Source organism: Ornithodoros turicata, chromosome 4 (genome assembly GCF_037126465.1).
Source record: "Ornithodoros turicata isolate Travis chromosome 4, ASM3712646v1, whole genome shotgun sequence".
Lineage (NCBI taxonomy): Eukaryota > Metazoa > Arthropoda > Arachnida > Ixodida > Argasidae > Ornithodoros > Ornithodoros turicata.
This window is the reverse complement of record NC_088204.1, coordinates 24,073,643-24,097,792: the sequence shown is the minus strand read 5'-3', so window position 1 is coordinate 24,097,792 and position 24,150 is coordinate 24,073,643. Positions and strand designations below refer to the sequence as shown.

Sequence of the window (24,150 nt, the reverse complement as noted above, 5' to 3'; positions counted from 1 at the left end):
TATTTTCGGAGTCTTTTCAGCACCGATATTTCGGGATAACGATAACTTAACTCTCTATTGTATGGAGGGATATAATTTCGAACGTTCTATTTTATTCGACGGCACGAATTGATTTGATAATGGCAGCCCCACAAATATTTTCAACGTTGAATACGCCTTAGCATGTTTATGATTCCAACCATGCAGAGTTCGAGGAAGCGCGCAGTTTAACCGTCACAGAATGTGAAAAAGGCTGACGTATACCCCCAGACAAAGATCTCATCACTTTCTGCCATTCTTCTCGCAACAGAAAGTTCTGGAATACCAGAAAGCAGTTATATAGCTCACGGCCGGCGTGGTGCATCAGTTTCGATTTGAACTAGTTGAAAGCGTAGTCAGACCGAGAGATATTGTTTCTATAGCGAATCATGTCGTACCCTGTAACCAACACAGAGGAGCTAACCTTTAAACAGATGCAGACGCTGGTCGGGATCCGCTCCGCTCGCGGAATCCATATGTTGTTAACGGTAAGAATTTAATTCTTGGAAGCTTTCTTTGTGCGTTGTGCATTATACGGTAAGCATACGGCTTCTCGTTGTCGTCGTGTTGTCGTTGTGTTTGTAGGTCTGTGCGAATACTTATCTCAAAGCCCCACGTCAGATTTTCTCTTTGGGAGCTAAGGAAGATTTGATTGGCTTTGAGATGGGAGAGGATGATCAGTTAAAAAACCAAAATAACAAGAAAAGTGAAGCGCTGTAAGTTACGCCCGCCTTCGGTCGCGCGTCCACGTTTATCCTAGTCTGCTCGTATTCTCCCCATAGGGAAATGTAAAAATGTGCCAACGACGTGCTTGGACGACTGAAAACATTTCAGTGAAAGGGCTCTCGGACAAAAGCTCACTGGACAAAAGCTCCCCGGGGGCGGACAAAAGCTCACCGCTCCGCCCGCCTGTTTTTAATCTGGAACATTTATTTTCATGGTCATAAAAATCCTCAAAATCATGTGTAATAAGTAAAGGCTCTTCTGACCTAACCTTGCTCAGTCTCTACGGGTGCGTATTCAACACATGAACTGACGCACTCTCTAACGTGTGAAATATACGTAAAAGGCTCTCCTGTCTTAACCTTGGTCTGTCTCGAGATGTGCGAGAAAAACAATTTCCTCCTCAGTCAACTTTGATGGCACCTGTCCTAATGATTTTTATTAGCGCCCAATAATGTAATTAATAAAGCGGTTGCAAAAGAAGAGGCAAATAAAGCGGTGAGCTCCTGTCCGGCAAGCATATGTCCGGTAAGCGTTTGTCCGCGCCCCTAGAGTCCTTTTCCAGTATGTGTCCGCCGCTAGGTTCCTCCGATAATATGCGAGTGTAGACCGCTGATAAGGTCGCCGTTAACTTAAAGTAGCACAGAAGTCATTTTTAACACCCAGTTTTCTTCCTATAAAACTGTTAAGTAGGCCAGTAAGATGCACCGTGCGAAGTAATTTACACCACAGAGTCATAATTATCGCAGGAACTGAATTTAAAATACTCCGCAAAAAGCGACCGTGCGCAACGGTGGTGAAGAGCAGTACCAGCCTGTGATCTGCCTGGAACCTATAGCGCTGACGCTATAAGGAGAACGCTCGCTGATTGGCCTAGAGAAATGTTGTCTGCTACTCCGCTGTCGTCTGCTACTCGGCTGTTCGGGGTTCTAATAAAGCCTTTCTCCTTGCTCGGTAATGCTTCCGCCGCTCCTTCTGTCCCCAATTCTCCGGAAGAACTGGCAAAACAGGTTTACGGCGGCAAAGGGACAAGGCGCTGACCCCCACTGACTGGCGAACCAGAACGAGTCCCTTATACCGTCATCGGTGACGTGGCATCATACCTCCTCATCCTCGTTATAGCTGGAGTGGCGAGTTAAGGGTGAACGCGCGGAGCTACGTTTATGTCAGTTTTTTTCTGGGAAACAGATTGCACACATCGAAACCTTTCGCGCTATTCGGTATAATGACACACGTACTTTCATCAGATGTCTTAATCTGAATTTTTTTGGATGGCCCTCTGTACTCCTTTAACTCCCAAACTTAACTTAATCTTATCGGCTGATAAGGTGCGGTAGACGCGGTAGCCTACCGTGCATCCGGTAGCGGTCCACTAACAGTCGCTCTTATTTTGGTGATAATTCGGGACTTTACGTCGCGAGACAACAGTGATCAGCTATTATTTTAGATGGGGCTTGTTCACTCTAAAACCAGATCTTCACTTCATAGCACTCTGCGCGCCAACCATTGCCCCGAATGATAGTGTTATCGCTGGTGATTGGAAGACAGAGTGGGGCGTACGCCTTTTTGTGGCAATTTTCATACATCAAAATCGCCACAAAACGGCGTACGCCCCCCTCTGTTTTCGATTCAGGAGCGATAACCATACACTGTTAAAACAGAACTTCACCACATAGCACGCTCCTAGCCAACCATCATACCGAATGATATCATTCCGTGTCATGATTTGTTCAAAGCAGGGGGGAGGCGCCTATCTGGGACAAGATAATCTGTCCCAGATAGGCGCCTCCTCCCATTTTCAACAAATCAGTGCACAGAATGATATATATCATTCGGAATGATGGTTGGCTAGGAGCGTGCTGTGTGGTGAAGTTCTGTTTTAACAGTGTACACTGTTTAAACAGAACTTCACCACATAGCACGCTCATAGCCAACCATCATTCCGAATAATATCATTATGTGTCCTGATTTGTTCAAAACAGGGGGGAGGATACAAGATAATCTGTCCCAGATAGGCGCCTCCTCCCATTTTCAACAAATCCATACACAGAATGATATCATTCGGAACGATGGTTTGTTATGAGCGTGCTATGTGGTGAAGTTCTGTTTTAACAGTGTATCATTCGTGGCAATGGTTGGCGCACAGCGTGCTATGCGGTGAAGTTCTGTTTTTAGAGTGTTATATCGGTCGTAGTGGCACCTGCAGAAGGTTTCAAACATGCTCGAAAAATAAAATGAATGAGAAAGAGGGACCCAGGATGAGACACTTGAGCAAGAAAATAAGTGCTTCTGTAAGGGGACCTCTGGGTTCATTCACACTGTGTCCTCGACCATTCCCTATGAAGGCTATAATGAGGCTCGTGCTAACGCTAATACGAACACGTAGGCTGTTCCCATAAATTTGTGTTACCTCAGAATGATGATGATGGTGATGGATGAAGTTTTACTGGCGCGCGAGCAACTTAGCCAGAATGACTGTTTTGTCCATAGAGTACGAGAAGTCGAGGGCCGGTAATTTATCCAGACCATCTTCCACCCCCATAACCTCGAAAATGTGTGGCGACAGCCCCTAACTTTTTACCTGTGCTCTCCCTCTAGAAAGTGGAGACCTTGCTATCCCCCAATTTTGCTAACCCCAATGCTATCCCCCACGTGCTCAGAATTCTGGAGAAACCACTGTCGGGGACAGTAAGCACGTGGCACAAGAAGCAAGAGTAAAATATGTGCTACGCAGGGATTAAGGCTTCGGAGGGGACGCATCCCTGTGTCTTGTTCCCTTCCTGAATTCATCATCAACTTCCTTGTCGCCATATACAGTTGGTGTCCTGTGTTGGAAAATAGGCACATTCACTTATCTCTACACTCAGCTCTACACTACAGCTCAGCTTCAGCGTTCATCAGGAACAACAAAACCGTATTCTTTTCAGGCGTGCTTGCTTCGAATCATAACAGGCACTGAGACCGCACACGTGTGCTTTAGGTATCAAATCAGGTTCCGACACAGGTTGTACATATGGGTCGTACGACCCACATGTAGAAAAACAATATACGTCACACTAGAGTGGCTGTGGTCTGCAGTTGGAGCGCTCCGACCCGTCGCCGCAGCAGCGATTTTGCGAATTAATTGCGCCGGGGTGAAACAACTTTGGACAGAAATATTTTGTGAGAATGCTTTTCACATACTGCTTTACAAGATGACAGCAGTTTTTAGCCATGTTGGATACCACTTTAATGCTCTTTTAAGACCGATTCGAATACGCAACAAATAGTTTTGCAAGACGATCGGATACGCATGCAGCACATGTACGTATAAAACGGAGTGTACCTCATGTATACACGATATATTCATACAGATCCGAATATGCCGTGGTGCCCGCTTCTTTCTTTTTTTTTTTTATATACTCACTCCTGGGCCGTTTTCGGCTTTACGTGCGCAGCTGACTTTGACGCAACTATTAGTCACTCTTCAAATATATTCCGTCTGGAAGAAGCATGGACTCGATTCGATATTCAAACACACAATTCCATATTCGATTCGGAAATCGAATCGATCGCTTCGGTAGTCGAAAAATTCGAATGCTCGCACATGCCTAATATGTTCTGACATGTGACGAGGTACAGCCAAGTTAGGTAACAAAAAGAAATTATCCTGCTATATCTACAAGCCAATTTAAAGTTGTATCGCTGCAATTTGTTTTGTTATTTGCACTTTTTTCCGCATCCCGCGAAGTCCGAACAATTATAATAGCCGATAACGAGAAACCCTAATTATAACTCATAATTCGTCCTGTGTGGACAGAATGCTTTGACATATTTTGTGCCCCAAAACGAGGAGTAGGTTCGGGAGGCACTGAGGCAGCACCCTGTTCTCACATACAGGGTGTTTCACAAAACGTGTCATTCGGACTTTATAAAAAAACGGGGCGACAGAAAAATACCGGGTAAACGGCATTTGTGTGGCAACTAAATTTGCGCACCTTGCAAAAATATTTTCATTTGATTTTAATTAAAATAAATTGAATTTCTTTAATTGAACTCCAAAATTTCTAAAGTCAATTAACGTTTTTTTTTTATACAGAATTTTACAGAATGGGGGCAGGAGCGTGTCCTCCTCTCCGCGCATATTTGCGACTGATTTGGTGCGCCGTTGAATACCCAAAACTTTGAAGCCTCAATTTCGGGACTTTTTTGGGCAGTTCCATTTGCAATATCGAGCGGATTTCTTGGTGGCTCTGACTAAGTTAAAGTCCGAATGACACGTTTTGTGAAACACCCTGTATAGCGCTTTACTCCATAGCGCCATAAAAGAGCGCTTAACACCCACCGCTTTTTTTGCCTTCGCGTTCTCACTTGCACAGTGGAGAGTGGACCGAACAGCGCTCTCCCTGCCTCCCACTCAAGTCACGCGACATCTCGTGGCAACGTCATGCACCGGTATTTCGGTGCAGGCAATTTCTACGTCGCCACCAGGGTACGGGGGGATCCGGAAAAAAGCAATCACAAACCAGGAAGGCTTGTCCTGACGAAAGCAATCTCCCGCAACGTCACAGCAAACGGACCCTCTTGATTAGCCAAAAAATTTGCGCTAGAAAAAGCTGGCAGGAGCTCAACATCTTCAAGTGCTGTCTTCTACGGTTTCTTAGCAGTGCGAAGAAGAATGAACGGCGCTGTTTTCCATCGTTACAACGTAGGAACTAGCCCCGCAAACGTTACACATTTGAATCGCATCGTAAAAATAGAAGACTGGCTTTAGGACACCCCAAACTTCGCAGACCGATAGAACCATTTGCTTCATTTTCATATCACCACAACAGGTGGCAGAACAAGGCGAATTCGGGTGGTCATTTCGTGGCAACATTTTTGTCAGATGCCGAGCAGTCATGTTCGCTTGGTCAAAGCGAAGCAATCTCGCATGTGCGCGTAGCGCTTTCCGGGCGCCGGAAACTTGCCAGCTACCACTTTTCCGCCCGTTCTCGAAACGATCGAGCAGCGGGTTGCCCAACTATATCCAGTGCCGTCACATCTGTACTGCAACGGCGGCGAGTGCTCTGATTGGCCCGTACGTCGAAGTTCACGTGGTTTAGAAGACGAGGGAACCCGAAGACGGGCGACCGCGATGCCCTGGCGTGATCCCAAGTGACTAATGCAGCTAGATTCCTGGCACTCATGTTCGTGTGGCAACTGTCATGTGATCCAGCTCGGCCGCCTACCTAGCAATTTCCGAGCGCTAGACCGTGTTGCCAAGAAATGATCACCCGAATTCGCCATTAGTGCGCGTCAGCGTGTCGCATTGTTGTAGGCAACGCCACTTGTCTGCGGGAATGTGCACGTGAAGCATACAAAAGAAAATATGCCGGTGTTTTCGTAGTATTCGATATAGGCCATTGAAAATGCATGGGGTGAGGTGTTGCAAGATTTTTTTTCTTTATGTGACCTTAACGCCGGCAAAATAAAAAATAATAAAAAAACACCAGACAAATGGCTACCAGTGTGCGAAGTTGGGGGTGGGATAAGCGCAGTATTCAATTATTACGATCTGAGCGAAAGGTGTAACAACTACTATACTCTATAAACTTGCAGAATCCATTCTGAGTGTCGGACAATAAAAGCAACACCATTAAAGCAGCAGACCTGGTAAGAAAAATGACTCAGGGGGAGTATAGAAGCTAATATTACAAGGCCTGAGATTCATATTCCACAAAAAGTATAAGTGCTCCTTTTCTCGGTTGCCAGTCGCTGACGTCATCTCATTCGCCCAATAACGAGGCGCGTGCCTTCTTTCTTTTTCCCGTCGTACTTGTATTAGGCGCCGCCATGTCCACCGTCTGACACGGAGCAGTCCACAGGTGGCCTTGCTTCCGTGCGTAGCAGACGCTTCTCGACAGCCAGTAAAAGTCATCGGATGACTTGATATCACAACACGCCGGGACGAACTGGGACGGTTCGCAGCCGCTGCGCACACTCTTGACAACCATTTTCCTCTTGGTTGTCTCCATTCACCCTGTTTATTATGCAATACTAAATTGTGTAAGGCCCGCTGTAAGGCATCCTCGCTTCTTTCGGGCTCGCGATGCTTCTATTTCGAAGTCTCGAGGAAAAAGTGAAAGCTGCGGTCCTCATTGACACCGTGTATTCCTCCCGGACATTCCGTCCAGAGAACAACTAAGCACTCTTGTACGCTTCGCACAATAGCTGACATAGACGGGGACCATACGTCACTGGTATGCTCTCAAGTCCTTTTGACCCCATAGTTTCGCTGCTGGTCTGCTTTTGTTAACCTCCGGGTGACTGCGTCCATAAATAGAGTTCAGGAACACTTGGTCCATCCCCGGAAAACCCGTTTGACGTTCCGATTTTCCAGGGTAAAAAACCCAGGGTGCAATATCCGGAAAAAGCTAAAAAGTTTCAGTTTCGTTTCAGCGTCATTCATAAGACCACGGAATCATACCTCTGAAGATTTATGTTGACCTCGGAACGATCCCTTCATAAATTGAGGGCAAAAATGCTGGGCAACTTCAAGTTGGTTCCCAGAAATTCCATTCATTATTCGGATATCGAGGTTCATAAAACGCATGTGCTCCTGTTCGTAAAACGAGGGGATTCATAAATCCAAGGTTCATAAATCGAGGGTTGACTGTATAGAGCGGCGAGAAAGCAGGCGAGCTGGTGATAATTGATCTTCATAACGAACCCTGAGACTGGAGGAAAACACACTAAACAGGAGTCTCAATACCCCTGGAAACTCTAGGAGCGAGACTTCTGTTAGTGTGTCTTTCCCAGTCTCAGGGTTCGTTATGAAGATCAGTTGACTGTATACCCTCACTGATCCAAGATCACCCCCTAGTGTGGTGTTCCGGTACTAATCTTCTGCTATAACAGGCTAGGAAATTTCAAGGGGAAAAAAAGTACAAACCAACAGAGATTATATATTTGGGCATTCCTAGCAGCTTTTTGAAATACAACATGTTTAAAAAAAGAATATGAAGACAGTAAAAAAGGATGATGCGCAATCTAAGCCCCCATTTTTATACGACTGTCGAATATTCATCATGTAATGCAATCACACATTGTGATTTGTGATAAAATGATTATTAATTTAGAATGAAGGAAACAATATTTAAAAAAAGCATAGAACATTGCATTGGGAGAACTGAAATGACAACTGACCGTTTGACAACTGACATTGTGCTGCCGGTTGCAGTGTCATAATATGTGCGTGTCTTTGCATTCCATTCGTTTTACATAATCATAGAAGCGATGATACTTTTTCAACATTTCAAGCCTCTCAACAACAGATTTGCTTCAACAAATATGCTCATTAAAAGCAAAGAAATCATTTTTGGTAAAATGTCAGACTGGGACTGTTGGTACTGCATCCCACTAAAAGCGCTAAAGTGATGGCAAGAAGACGAAAGCCCTAGCCCTATGCAACAGTCCTAGTAACTTTGAAGCAGAGGAGAAGGTTGAGGATCCGGTACAGGTCGGCGGAAACGACATAGGACATCCCTTGGAGTTGCCGCACCCTCAATTTTCAACCACCAGTGGTCATCCAGTAGCCCAACGACTAGAGCGGCCTGCGTCATTAGCTGTCAAAAGGTTAAGCGTAGCACGAGGTGTTGCTAACAACCGGAAAAGTGGTACTCTAAAGAACACAAATCCTGATCATAATGGCGTAACTAAACTTACACTGCAACTGCAAAGTGATCGCGATTCATCGTCGTCAGCCTCAGGTCCAGTAAGCAGCAAGAGAATGAAAGTAGGCAGCTCTTCAGAAACTAGTGATGGTTCTACAGACTAAAAGCGTCATGTTTCTTTTCCTTTTTATGTAAGTAAGAATACTAACGTTAAATGCACAAGGGTTCCAAAGCGACACCAAACAGCACACCGTCCTACAACTAGCCCGTGCTAAAGGATGTGGCATTGTGCTTGTTCAAGAAACGAACTTCGCGAAGTGGAGTGACGTTGTGGAATTCGAGAATCAGCATAATGTGAAAGTTTTACTTTCTCTTGCGGCTCGAAGATCACAAGGGGTTGCACTCGTTGTTCTTCAGCATCAATTGGTGTCGAGATGCACTTTTACAAGTGACACGAAAGGTCGCGTTATTTCCGTTGAGTTTGTCATTGGTTCGGATAAAGTGCGCTTAATCAATGTGTATGCTCCAGCTCGTCAAGGACATGGCAACAGTTTCTTCAAAGAACGGGATGTATTTCTGCTCTACCCCCACCCCGTGATTTTGGGCGGCGACTTCAACTGTGTCCTAGACGCAAACAAAGACACACGAGGCGAAGGGGTATTACGGCCAGCTTGGCACGCGCGTGAACTCCGCCAGCTCGTTGCACAATTCAAATTGAAAGACTGCTGGGATTTGGTGCACCCGAATACGTTCTGTCACACATGGCCCCGCGGGACATCACTCTAACGACTGGATCGCTTTTACGTCTCCGACTGCTTATCACAAAATGTTTCAGACTGTGAAGTCTTGAAGTTTACAGCTGCCGCAGGTCACGTCTCAGATCATTTCCCTGTGCTAGTTGAACTTACAGGATTTCAAATTCAACATTTTCAAGAACACTTCTGGCGTTTCGATACTTCGCTATTACGGGAGCCGGATGCCGTGCAATCCCTAACAGGTGTTATAACCACCACGCTAACGGCAAGTGAGAACTTATCCAGACGTTGGGATGACTGTAAGGACCAATGGCGACAAGCGTGTGTACACGCCGGCAAAGAAAAGAAAGCAAAGTACATCGCCAAACTCAAAACTATAAGAACATATATTAAGATAATAAAAAGAGGTGGCGCAGCTACTCTACTGGCACAAGACAATCTGCACCAACTGCTAATGGAGCAGAGACGCACCTTGCAATGGCTTACCAAGGCATCTTGTATCCTGCGAAGTCGTAATTGCCCGATCCAAAACAAAGACACGCTGCGCTATGTTCACAATGCTGAAATTGGTCACAATGTACGGCGCCGAATTGAGAGCGTTCGCCGTGATGATGACTCCCTTACATATGACCAGGAAGAGATCCTAGCTCGGTTCACTGGATTTTTTGAAGTTCTGTTCAAGACTGAACGGCAAGGAGAATGGCTCCCGCCTAGTGCAGAGGGTTTTTGTTCAAATCTTCCTCAAGTGCCGGCAGAGTACCAAACCCCATTTACAGTACCAGTCACCGCCTATGAAGTATACGGAACCATCCAAGCCATGAAGACAGGATCGGCTCCAGGGCCATATGGGTTTCCCATAGAGTTCTACATGTCTTTCTGGCCGGTTATAGGAAAGGGTCTGATAGCCCTGTTGAATGGAATTCTAACATCTGGTGTCGTGCCAGCTTCCTTCAAACGTGGTCGGGTGATTTTGTTACCAAAAGAAGGAAACAGTGATCCCTCAGACCCTGGCGCGTGGAGGCCAATAACGCTCCTGAACGTGGACAGCAAAATTCTGAGCACAGTGCTTGCCAGAAGGTTGGCGTCAGTTCTTCCGTTTATCATAAGCCCTTACCAGACATGTGGAGTGCAAGGTAGAAACATCTTCGAGAGCCTTACACTTATGAGAGACATGTTAGCCTATATGAACTCGAGGGGTCAAGCAGGTGTTTTGCTGTTCCTGGACCAAAAGAAGGCTTTTGACAGAGTGGAGCATGACTACCTTCTGTGGGTGCTGCAGTGTTTTGGTTTTCCTCCCAAGTTCACTGAGTGGGTGAAAAACCTATACAGCGATATATCTTCAGAAATCGTCGTCAATGCAGAAGTATCAGCCCCTTTTAGAGTCACAAGAGGGGTCAGGCAGGGATGCCCGCTGTCCCCCATGCTTGTTATAATCAATCTCGAGCCATTTGTTCGTAATGTTGCGCTATCTGCAAGCATCAATGGGTTTCCTCTCCCTGGGACTGGAGAAGTCAAAATATCAGCCTATGCGGATGACATCGTTTTATTTCTAAGGGACAGCGACAGTGTAACACACACGTTCGAGATTTTTCGGCAGTATGGGAAACTCTCGGGAGCCCAGCTGAATTTATGAAAGTCAAAGGCGCTTACGGTGGCGGGTTTCAGAGAGCCACTTCGTCCAGACATATCATACACCCCATAAATAAACATCCTCGGCGTGCTTTTCGCATAAGCCGGAGCCAGCAAGCGAAACTGGATCGTGATCTTGGAGAAACTTGCTGGACAAATTGTGGTGGCCCAGCAGTTCAACTTCTCTTTCCAAGAACGGGTGTTCTTCATCAAGTCGGTGTTCTGTAGCAATTTGTGGTATGCTGCCCGTATCATGTATCCCCCAGCCAGAATCACAGCCAAAAACAACTCTCTTGTATTTCGTTTTTTTCTGGAACGGAACAAAATACTGGTTACCACGGGTGGCTGGAGCTTTCGGTGTATCGAGATGTATTCCTCTATCTTTGCCATGAAAGGAGTACTGCACATTCTGGAACGAGTTGACTCCCCTGCACGGCCGCTGGTACTGTTCTGGCTAGGACCATCAAGGAGAGTACTAGTGCCGCGTGGACTCAGCAACAGATGTCTGGCGGCTGAAGAACCACGTGTAGGTAGCGTGTTCCACGAAAGAGACAACGTTCTGGCTAATCCACGGGAACAACTGGCCGAGCGGCCCGTGCGCCGTGCATTTATTAGCGCGACCAATTTGAACGAGCGCTGATGGCGTTGCAGATTGGGCGGCTCGCTACAGGGCTCCCCCTCCCGTTCGACTGGCTGAGGGGGGAGTTGGAGACTGGCTGAGGGTGCTAGGTGAGGGTCTGGGGTTTTTCCTGGGTTTTCCTCAGACGCTCTCAGACATATGTCGGCACAGTTCCCTTAGAAGTCGGCCCAGGACGCACATTCCCCCAGGGCGTCAGTCGTGACGTTGCCCACATACGTGAGGCCGACTACGGCAAACCCTTTCACCACTACCACCACCCACCGAGGGTGCTGGCCCCAGAGACTGTACGACGGAGCCTGGGGTCCGGGTGCGGAGGTCATACAGTGGAGCAAGGAAGTGGTGCAGGAGAGTCGGAATCCATGTAAGCAGGCTTCACACGGTCTAACGACACCACCTGTTTGTGTCTGGCCATGTCGAGGGTAAACGTCTTGTAAGACCGGCACAGCACACGGAAGGGGCCATCGTAGTGAGGGGCCAGGGGACGGCGAACGGCGTCACGACGCAGGAAGGCATGTGTGCAGGACTTGAGGTCTTGGGGAACAAAAACCGGGACAGTGGTGGGCTGGCGCGGAGGGGTCGGAGCAAGCTGACGGAAGAAGCGTCGGAGGCCGTGGACATAGTCGGCCGGGGGAACAGGCTGCTCAGTTTGACCGGGGCACCAGAAGTCAGCGGGCAAGCGCAGGGTCGTGCCAAAAACCAACTCTGCGGCAGAGCAAGCAAGGTCGTGCTTCAGGACGGAGCGAATGCCCAGCAAGACTAGGGGCAGATGGTCGACCCAATGAGTCCCGGCCTAACGAGCGATGAGAGCGGTCTTCAGCTGGCGGTGAAAACGCTCCACCAGACCGTTTGCAGCGGGGTGGTAGGCTGGGGTCCGCAGATGGTGAATGCCGAGGAGCGCCATGAGTCGGCTGAAGAAGGCACTCTGGAACTGCCGTCCCTGGTCGGTGGTAATGCGGGCGGGGCAGCCGTACCGTGCGATCCAGGCGGAGAGGAGGGCGTGCGCCACGGTATCTGCAGTCGCATCGGGAAGGGGAACCGCTTCCGGCCATCGTGTATAGCGGTCCACAATAGCAAGAAGGTAGCGATGGCCGTGGCACGGGGGTAATGGACCAACGAGGTCGACATGAAGGTGCTGAAACCGTGCGTCAGGCAAGGTGAAGGGATGAACGGGTGTCTTGGTGTGACGTGTGATCTTGGCCTTTTGGCAAGCGATGCAAGCCCTCGTCCAACGTCGAACGTCCGTGTTCATTCCCGGCCACACAAAGCGAGATGACAATAGTCGCTGCGTGGCACGGATCCCAGGATGGCTGGTGTTATGAAGATCTTGAAAGGTAGGGAAGCGCAGGGAGGGCGGCAAGTAGGGACGGGGGACGGGGCCAGAGAGGTCGCACGATATGTCAGACGACGAAAAGGGTAGACGCGCCTTCTGAAGCTGTAGGGAGTGCTTGGTCGTGTCTGAGAGAAGGTGACTAAGCGTAGGATCTCCCGCTTGCGCGGCGGCCAGAGTGTCGAAGGTCATGGCAGCCGAACACGTGGCACCCTCGAGGCGTGACAGTGCGTCGGCCGGAGCGTTCTGATCACCACGAACAAAGCGGATGTCGGTGGTGTACTCTGAGATGAAAGAGAGACGACGGAGGTCGGTCGGGGAGTATGCGTCACGGATGGACTTGAAGACAAACGTAAGAGGTTTATGGTCCGTGAGAACGTAGAACCGCCGGCCTTCGAGGTAATGCTGGAAGTGCCTCACAGCGTAGTAGATGGCGAGGAGTTCTCGGCTGAAGGTGCTTACCTCTCTTCGGATGGCTTGAGCCGCTGAGAGAAGAAAGCCAAGGGGGCCCAATCATCGACGGACTGCTGCTGCTGGAGAACGGCGCCAACGGCATGAGATGAGGCGTTCACCATTAGGCGTGTAGGGGCCGAAGACACCAGGTGTACGAGCATGGCGACTGCTGCAAGGGCCGCCTTGATGGCTTGGAAGGCAGTGAGAGCTTCTGAGGAGAGAGTCAGAGGGGAGTTCGCCTTGGTGTGCGTACGAAACAGGCCTGTCAAGGGTCGCAAGAGGTCGGCATAGTGTGGAATAAAACGGCGATGGAAGTTTACGAGGCCGAGAAACTCGCGGAGCTTCCGCAGTGAAGAAGGCACGGGGAAGTCTTGAACGGCTTGTACCTTGGACGGGAGCGGTGAAATGCCGTCCGCCGACACGCTGTGGCCGAGGAATTCCAACGACGGAACGCCGAAAAGGCATTTGCCGGGATTGATGACAAGGCCGTTGTCGTCCAGGCGCTGGAACACCTGACGCAGGTGGGCTTCGTGTTCCTCAGGAGACTTGCTGGCAATGAGTAGGTCGTCCAGATACGCAAACACGAATGGAAGACCTCGTCTGACCTCGTTGATAAAGCGCTGGAAAGTCTGTGCAGCATTCCGAAGACCGAACGGCATTCGGACGAATTCGAAGAGGACAAACGGTGTGATAATGGCGGTCTTCGGAATGTCCTCGGGCGCTACCGGGATCTGGTGGTAGGCCTTGACCAGATCGCGGTTGTAGGCGGTTGATTACCTCTTGGCTTCACCACCGCCTGACAACCCCTACGATCGGCTGAAGGAGGCTATTCTTTACCACACTGAATGCAACGAGCAATCCCGGCTCCGCCAACTTCTATCCGAGGAAGAACTGGGCGATCGGCGGCCAACCCAATTACTGCACCGCATGAAGCGGCTCCTCGGAGACTCGGCTGATACTCAGCCCTCGATCCTGCGGGAGCTCTTCCTCCAGCGGCTCCCACAGCAAGTCCGTTTGGTACTGGCCGGATCTGACGAGGTCTCCCTCGATAACCTTGCCCAGTTGGCGGACCGCATCATCGACTACTCCGCCCCATCTGCGCCACCTTTCACGCGGACTGAGAACATCGCGGCTGTTTCCCCGTCTGATCCTACGTTCCTTGCCCTACAAGCGCAAGTCAAAGAGCTTACGGACGCTGTTGCCGCTATGCGCGCTGCCCTTTCTGGTCGCCCACGGTACCGACGCTCTCATCATCCCCAGCTTTCGTGGACAGCGACGCCTTGCGCCCTCTCGCGACCATTGAGTGAAACTTGCCGCCAAGACAATAGAAAAGTGCTGTAGCAGCTGTTCTATCCAAGGTATCGTAATATTCCCGAGGATACACGTTCAGACATCTATTTCTAAGCTTATACAAACGAAAAATATCGCTATACATGAAGTACATTTGGTTCCCCAGACATCCCGCTTTTCGGACCGTGAATACATGGGAGGTATGGGGATTTTCACGCAGGAAACGATTTCATCGCTTAATATCTCTGGTAATGTATGATGCACTGTAATATTCCCGTGGATATGCGTTGTAGGGTACCTCTAGATTCAACATTTAGAAGAAGTTTCAGAGTCACTCAATCGTCTGCGGTTCCCCTGCATGGCAAACTTAACCAAAATGCCAAAATTCAGAAACAGTCAAAGTGGCTTCTCCGCGTTGCAGCGGTGTGTAGCAGGGAAGTCACCTTTACGCATCAGTTGAACTTTTCTCTGCTTATTTAGATTTAGTAACTGCTCTTGACCTCATTTCTTGAGTTAGATATAATTTTGAGAGCATGGTTGGTACATTATGAGCCCGCGGGTGGAACACGAATTTTGAAGCGTTATCTCTTATTAATTATTAAGATGTTTCATATTATTAAGATGTCGTCATATTAATTATTAAGATGTCGCTGTTCGATGAATTCGTTTGTGTTAACGTATTTGAGAAAATTTTAGCAGTGTACTTTTTGTTTGTCACCAATTGCCGTTCGGTTTTAAGAACATCTGCCAACACAGCAGTGCATGTTATATTGCACACACTGATAATAACTTCCCAAAGCATTCCCAGAAGTGCGGGACACAGCTTCTTAAAGTTGGCTTGACCGGCGTACTCTCTGCCCTTCATTGAAGCAATGCATCCCATCTGGTTTTGTTAGAATATCTGTTGACCCTGAGCTTTAGAAAGAAATGCCCACACATGGGTGTTGTTGTCAGAGGCCCTTCGATGGCGTACAAGTGGAATGGAAGCGCAAGAACGTCACAGTTTTGTAATGATGAAAGATGAAAGTCACTGAAAAGGTTAGCCAGTTGTAGGACTCGAACCCATATCTTCTGGATTGCCGGTCCAGGGCTCTACCAATTGAGCTAAGCTAACACGCCTTCTCAGCGACTTCCAGGGTGCATCATCTGAAGGGACAAACCAGCCACTCTCTCTCACTCATCCTCCTTTCACTCTTACATTTTTGCTCACTCACACACACGTTCATACGACGGGATCGACGCGGGCGGCAACTGATGAACATGAAAGAACTGATGTTCTGAGGCTGGAACAACATAGAAGGAGGACTTATTTTCGCCGTGTTGGCTTCGTGGCAGAATGCATTGGTGTGCTTTTTTTCTCGTACTTGGCCAAAACAATGGGTTCTGCAGAAAATGTTCATGTCGGACATGAAAGGTGAAGTTGTCTGTTACGCTTTGCAACTGTGTGCGCATCTGTGGGCCGCTCCAATGTTGTTCCCACGACAAAAGAAGTGTTGACAAGCTCAGTATGGCCTGCGAAGCGTCTGTATCTTCATTCCTGAAGGTGACAGAAACGGGCGGTGGCCCACTGGTAACGATTTTGGTTATAGCTTTCGAAAGCCGTGGTTCGATCCGTGGTATTTTCTATTCATGTATTTTCTATTTTTTATTTTTTTGTAGTGGGATTTATGAGAGTAACGGCAGGGCGAGAGCGTCAGAGTTTTGGCTTAATAATGCCGTACTGGCTCTATGTCATACTGCATGCTGTTCATTTTGACTTACTTCACCGTTACAGGAATCTCCGTTTTGCACAGTGCCGCGCGTTTTTGTTATAATGTAGGTGATTGTCAATCCTCTAACATGAAGTTCGAACTTTTGGCTTAAACTTGCTTTATTCCCCAACTCGCCAAAACTTTATTTCTCAGCATTGCGCAAGGCCGTAATCTCCTTACGGGTTAACTCGTTCTAGGTACCAAAATAATGAATATGTTAAAAATACATGCGTGCTTATTGTCATATACACAGGGTACGTGACGTAGGACCAAATAAATTTTATTAAATCCGCGATTGATTTTTTTCCGCCAAAGTCGTTGAATATATCTATTCCCGACGGGATCTACTCAATGGTGGTGGTGTATCAGTAAATAGCGCAGCCGTTAATTAACTTTTGCAATTAATCTTTGTAATTAATGAAAATACGTTGACTGCGTGATTGAAAGATGAGAGTAAAACTCTGGAGGGTGTACCCCACAAGAACCGACACGACAGCGCCTTTTTGTGCTGTATTAAAAATGTGCGAAAATACTAAATAATTTAGCATTGTGCGGGATTTGCGGCCAATTTCTCCTCTCCCTGTCTCGGTGTCACCCCTTTTCAACTGACATCAGGTTGTTCCTGAAATCATGGAACAGCCCGCTTTGTCCCCAGAAGTAAGCGTGAGGGGAATTAGTGATGCCATTTCTCAGTCTACGTTATCGTAAAACATGCCGTCTTTGATCTTCTTTCCGTCATTATCTCTTTTGGTCTGCTCACCACCTTCCAAGGCAGTTCGCGATTTCATGTGACAACTGTCACGCAATAAAACTACCAATGTACCACGGAGATAACAAAAATAAAATAACCGATTCTGCTGCTCGATAAGTGTGTACGTTCTGCCAGAAAAGAAAAACGAAGATATCGACCACGACGCTAGGAAGCGGGGGTGCCCCATGTTTTGTGATGTCAGTGTTGTTAAAGGTTGGCAGTGAGAGAACGACAGGAAAAAGCGGCCGAAACTCGCCCAACGCTCGACGATAGGGCATTTTCTCATAATCTTTAAAGGCACAGAAAAGTACTACTGTTTCGTTTCTTGCTGACTAGACTTCTCAGGGTTGTGCTCTACAAATCTAGAATTGCGCGTTCAACTTGTTTTCAGGAATTATGAAGATTCATTATAAAAGTAGTTTTTTTTTTCTTTTTTACCCTTTCTTTTTTTGACCCTTGTGGTTGTTTTTAGGTACCCGAACAAAAATAAAGTTATTATTATTATTATTATTATTTACACGACGAAAGAAGTAACGGCTGCTGAGTGTGCGTTCCCAAAGCGGTTGCGTCTTGGTCTCTCACGATGACAACATTCTGGGCTGGTGGTTCAGTGATGCAGATGTCGATTCTAGCTTTCATGTTCCCTGGTTCAATCTGAGGCTCATGCCTTTCTTCTTTTTTATAAAGAGAGTTTTAAGATTACGGCAAGGCAAGATCATCACAATTTTTATCCTGGATGGCCTATTTATTAGGCACTATGACATAACATGACTAGTATGTGAAAGGTAGACCACTTTTCATTGCATCCGAACCTACTACAGTCGACCCGCGTTTATCCGGACGGCCTCGTTTCCTGTGAAAATGTCCGGATTCCGGGGGAACCGGATAAGTGAAACACGAAAATCCAGAGTGATCCTAAAAGGACATCCACCATTGACACATCTTTATTGACCATTACACAGAAAAATATCCATTGTCATCTGTTTCATTCTAATACACGCACTCAGTTCTTGCAAACCTTTGCTAATGGCATTAAGTTGCGAAATATTGTTTTGTTGCTCGGAAAATACTAGCGCCGTTCTCAGTGCCGCCGGCGGATTTTCTACCGTCACAGCTGCCCCCCCCCCCCTCATCCCCACTTTCATCAACAGATTCTTCTTGAACACAATCGGAAGCGACGACATCGTCGACGACGACGACGATGTCGTCATCTGTGATTGCAGCGCAGGAGTCCTCGTTGCGGACCTTCTCAGTCTGAAATGACCAGACTGCTCAGTGTAACGTACATAGTCGGACAGGGAGAAAATTCTTCATAGCAACACCCTCTTTGTGTCAGTAAAAAGGAGGCCACGACCAGGGTCCTCGACCTCCCTTGACTAGGTGCGGGCCAAGTGTCCTTCCTGGACAATGACCGGAAAACTGAATCCGATTGTTGGGTAGTAGTTACTTCTGTTCCCTGGAATTCTACCCTGAGTCCGGAAGCTGAAGTCCGGATAAATGAGGGCGAAATACATGGGGATAAATCTGTTCCGTGCTTTTTTGTCCAGATAGCGTAGGATCCGGATAAACAAAGTCCGGATAAACGCGGGTCGACTGTACATCGTTATAGGAAGTCCCCTCACGAAGAAATTATGGGTTGACCTTTCATGTCGTCACACTTCACCCACCTTCGTTATCTTATATTCGATTTTGCTCCATCTTTGTGCTATATTTTTGTTTTAGGAATAGCAAGCCGACCTTCGGTCAGGCTGACCTTTCCGAAATAAACGTATATCCACCCTCATCCCCTCTGCAGAATGACAAGGTGTTAACATTTCATAGGTTCAGGGACATTTGATCGAACGCCGTTTGGTCGAAAGCCGTTTGATCGAACTCGGGACATTTGGTCGAAAACCATTTGATCGAACGCCGTTGGATCGAAACGGCAGCGGTCGTTTGATCGATTTTTTTAATTGGTTCACTTGGAGTGTCGAAAATGACAAAAAAAGACAAGAACAAAAGCTGCAGTTCTCCTAAGGAACATTTAACTTTGTGTAATCTGCTTCCCCGTAAACACATTCCTCATGCTAACCCACTTTTTCGTGTCCAAAAAGCAGTACAAGGGCCAGGGTTGTTCACTCTTAACCCGTTGGACAACCGAATAGGTTTTTCCGCTCTGACACATAGTGACTAAACATGCTGTACTTGTTAATCCCCCCAACCCATTGTCAAATAATAATTGATGTCAAGTATTAAACATATTGGCAAACGAATTAAAAAATAAGTAAATGACAATTTTTGATGATCATTAATTCCCGTCGAATGTGAAGCACCTTTAACCGCCATCGTTACAATAGCAAGGCGCGTGGGGTCGAAATTATTGTTTCGCTTTTTAAATTGTATTTGTTCACCCTTAACAATGTGCTCTCCTGCGCTCTCACAAGGCTTCCCATGCATTTTAATCAAACTGTCATGTCAAGTCATGCACGTCCCCCGGAGAATGCGGATTAAGCATTATAGTGCTTCCGACGGGTCAGAAAACTTGTATGTACTTGAATCTGCGTTTTTCCTTACCGCTTCTCGCATATTATAAAGTGTCTTCATATGGGACTGCGATAACTGTCGTTGCTTGCTAGTTGAAGTCTCTTATTTCAGGTTATTCAGGTTATCAATAGCAAGCGCATAAAAGCAGATTTAGCAGACCATTTACAAGGTTATCATGCTTGTCGGTGCCAATTTGCAGTTATGTAGTACTCAGGGGTCGGATTCACAAACAAGTTCGTAAGATTCGCTACGATGTCGTAGTCTACAACCGTCGTAAGACATCGTCGCAAATCGCGGGGTTCAGTATTCACGAAAGGATCGTAAAGGAGAGGGAGTTTCACGATGGGCAGAACGAGCAAGAAAGAGCAGCTGACGTGCTTCCTGAAATGTGACCGTGGGATTAATGAGCGATTGGGCCCGAGGTTATGTTATTGTTATTGCAACGACGTCAGCTCAACCAATGGGGCCCGTTGTATCCTATGCCACATGCCACGGTGTTTGTCAACAAAATCGCTCGGTATTTTCAGAAGTGTGTTCTGAAGTTGATATAGAAGTCACTCATCGGGCCTCAAAGCGTGTCCACCGGCCGAATTTTACGGAGAGCGAGATAGAGACCCTCGTGGAAGGGTACAAAACAAACAAAAACGCTATCGACGCCAGTGGAGATGGAGCAGCAGGAGCTGAAGACAAGCAAAAGTTCCCTAAGCACATCACTGCAGCCCTCTTCGCGGTTTCGGGAATTACACGGAACTTTGCAGAAGTAGAAGTGGACAGACTTTAAAAGTTCGAGCAAAAGAGAAGTATACGATGTGGACGTTCGCAGGAACAGCACAATGGGAGGGTTCATTGGGAATTACAATAGTTGTTAGGGTGGATATTACAGAGAGGAAAGGAAAGGACGGCTATGAAATTTCATAACATTCACAAGTATATTAATTTCAAACGTCAGGAGCAAGTGTAGACCGCAGCGCGGCTAGTACCGGTGACGATACTGGAGGAAAGAGTGGTTGGGGCCATTGACCGAACTGCTGTCCATGATATTCCTGGCAGTTTCGATATTGGTATGTGTGTGAGGGGGGATGAGTGCACCAAACACCCTCACCACAAACTTGTGTTAATTAATTCGCTGAGAATGCTGTGCTCAGCTCTGACTCAGCACAAGAACTCACCAATCCAGGCACATCCCATCGACCATGTCCAACGATGCCTCTTTCAGGGGCTACGTTTTCTCCCATGTGTACTTACCCTCAGAAAAAGCGACTGCGAATGATATCTATGTAGAGCCTGCTCAGCAGCCTCAGGCATCCGCCTCATGGTCAAGCAAGGACTCATGTTTGAGCAGGGGCATTCAGAGTAGAACCACGCACAGAACCACAAGCATACTGTACCTCCTCATGCTTCGTCACGTGCATTCACAGTGTACAGTCAATTGAGTCAATAATTATATGCCTGTCTTCTCAGATTAGTGTGTGCATGGCATTTCATGAAGGCGTCAATATGACAGCCGCACTGGGGCAGAGGAAGTTTTGGAGACTCACAAGAAAACTGAGAAACATTTAGCAGGCCTGCTTGTCCTGCAATGCGAATGCTTGCCATATAGAGCAGCATAAGTATGGGGTGAACACATTGCCAGGTGGCAGCTTAAACCATGGCAACAGTGAATAGACTGCGTACATAAGAATGTGGAATCTTCATTTATTTAGTTGACTTCAGTTACAAAATTATTTAGGAGCGTATTCAGACATAAACGTGTTTTCTAAAACAATCACACTTTCCATCCCCCGGGCACTCCTCCTGCACAATTTCAGAATATGCACACGTATACGGAATGTTCATAGAGAAGGACCTTGCTTACGCTACATTGCATGACAACTGCCTGGACATGACCAAACATAATTTAGAAGTTCACTCGGTGTGCGAATGAACTTCATTTGAGCGTCCACACTGCACTTGTTACACCAACGACGATGCGGGAACAACTGATTTGTTTCCCAAATCTGTTCCCAAAATGTTTGCCAAATCTCCAATCACCAACTGGAAGCTTCCAATTGAATAAAAACGAAACGCAACCATCACCTGCACGTCCCCGCGAATAGCGTGGCACCGATCAGTTGGTCACCTCAAGGAGGGAGCCAACACGTACGTCGCACAGGCTATACGAATCCCAGCACTTGACATCCTATGATAGCGTAGCAAGTGGCTCTCGGAGACGTCAAACAAGGTCACACGTTTCCAACAAGCCCTCTCACGTCGCAAACCTCGTCGCGGTTCCAACTGTTCGAAATCCACACCGGCCAAAGTAGGCAGCCATGTTTGCTGTTGATTGACTTACGACAGCTCGGGGGCTCTCTTAGGATTTCGCCGTAACTTATGACGATCTTACGACGCCCGCGCTTCGTGAATCCGCACTTTATCGCAACGTTGTCTTACGACGGACTTGCGACAATTTTTGTCGTGCGAACTGTTTATGAATCCGGCCCCTGAATCTTATCCACTGGCAAGCCACGTTCAGGCAAGCCACGTTATGAACGGTTTGCTAAAATTTTCTACCATGTTCACCCCATTCCACAATAAAGCGAGTAGGACGCCCACAAAAATTCCAGAAGAATATCGATTATCTGCGGGAAACATCACGGACGTTTGCGCGACTCTACTCTTGGTGCGGCGAAAGGAAACTTTGATATGACGTACGTTGCTCCCTACCATCTTATCTCCACAGTTTGCGATTGCACCTTTCTTCCTTTTTCTCGGTTTCTGGTACTTATTTGAGCAGAGTTTACCCAACACCTCCAAGATGAGGAGAAGGCCCGCGCCCTACGTCACACAGGAAGGCCGGCTGTTACTATTGTGGATGCTGCTATGAAGTAAATGAAAGAGCGAACGAGAAGAAAGCTCGAAGCAGATCGCAAAGTATAGGAAAGGCCTCCATAGGTGACGTAAGCGTGCAGCCCGACGCTATCTAGGAGCTGTTGGTTTACCAATCACTTTTTCTGTCGAACGTGACTCTGCTGCCACCTATACAGATGTTCTGAAAATAAGCACTCTTCCGCTTGTTTCTTTGTTTATTTTCATTTTTTTAGGGGAGGGCTTTGGTAGCCGAAAAGCCTTCTTGATGGTGTCAGGAAGAGACTATAACTCGCAAAATTTGGAATTAAGCATTGAAAGGTCCTCATGATAAGGCCGAGAACAAACTGAAGTGTATGATACAGTGATAACGGAGTAACAAGGTACAAGTAACAAAGTGAAGTGCAGTTACTGAATTCGTCTTAGTAGCCTATGGAGTATTTTTTTTTTCATCATAATGTAGGGTAATTTCTGAGGTTTTCTTCCGACTCTGTCACACATACACAGGCACAGCCTCCTTAGAAGTCGCCCCAGGACGCACATTTCTCATGTCGACGGCATCCCTATTTCCCACAGAGAGAAGAAAAATGTATATTGACAAGCCTTACGAGTGCCGGTCATCCCGTTCCACACGCTACGAGTAGCAGCCCAGAATTATGAGCAGCAGTACAGCAAAGAAAGGATTGGCAAAAGTTATCAGAACTGATTATCACGTTTTCATTCTGCGTTAGGCAATTGCTGCTGATAGCCGAGCTCCGCGCGCGATATCTGATGTTCCCTTTCTCGTCTGCCCACGCCTCTTTCCATCTTCCTTCTTCCTCACCGCATACTTTTCTTTCAAGTTGGCTTTCCTACATGTTCTTCTGCTATCAGGCAGAACCTGCATCAAAGGAGGTGTCCCTGAATTCTGGTCATGTCTTGTCTGCGCCGATCCCCTTCCCGCAGCCCGGCCTCCCAGGGGGATCTATGCTATTATCACCAGAAGTTTGGCGACCGTGCCCTCAAGTGCACTCAGCCGTGCTTCTGGACGGGAAACTTGGGGGCCGGTCGATAGCGGCGGCCTACGACTCTGGCCCACCGGCAAGCCGTCTGTTCTTCATCACGTTCGGGTCACCAGTTTGTAGGTAGCGTGTTCCAGGAAAGAGACAACGTTCTGGCTAATCAACTGGCCGAGCGGCCCGTGCGCCGTGCATTTATTAGCGCGACCAATTTGAACGAGCGCTGATGGCGTTGCAGATTGGGCGGCTCGCTACACACGATTGATTTACAAAAAGGTAGTCCAGCAATTCAATCGTTTACAGGAAGCTGTGCCTGATCCGGACCCTCGACTCGCCTCAGTTTCTCGCTTATGCGAAGAACTCTTCCACAAAAAGAGCATCGAACATGGTGACGCACACTTGGGCAGGTTCAAGAAGGGAAGGCAGCCCACTGCCCTGAACAGTGAAGTGAGCGATTTTTTCTGGAAAGCTAGTTGGCAGCGAAATATTGCCAACGAAAGACAAACTGGCCAGATGGGGGTCTTCTCAGCAGCCCCTCATGTTCCAACTGCGGCGCCGAGGAGAATAGTGACGATGTGCTACGAGAGTGTGTCACAACAAGGACTCTGTGAACACTTGTGTGTCGCCGCTTTTCCATTCGGTATCGGCCTATGCAACAGATGAGGACAAGGCTCGGACTTTTACGCTTTGGAAATTTCGCTGCACAGCCGTAGCTCAGAATAGAAGAAACCGCCTGATGCATCCTAGACTCTACATGGTGACTCAACTGGTGACAGATTATACTTAGAACACAGACTGTTTGTTGCGTGAGCAG

At 47.5% G+C, this 24,150-nt stretch overlaps 1 protein-coding gene across 2 annotated transcripts in view; it reads left to right on the top strand.

Annotated features, from left to right (window-relative positions):
• Window positions 1–336: 336 nt before the first annotated feature.
• LOC135392821 (uncharacterized) overlaps window positions 337–24,150 on the top strand; it is a 189,020-nt gene continuing 165,206 nt past the window's right edge. For both annotated transcript variants that reach the window (XM_064623526.1, XM_064623525.1), the window contains exon 1: window positions 337–506. In XM_064623526.1, the coding sequence (XP_064479596.1) occupies window positions 408–506 (99 nt within the window). In that variant the 5' untranslated portion in view covers window positions 337–407. The remainder of the gene's footprint in view (window positions 507–24,150) is intronic.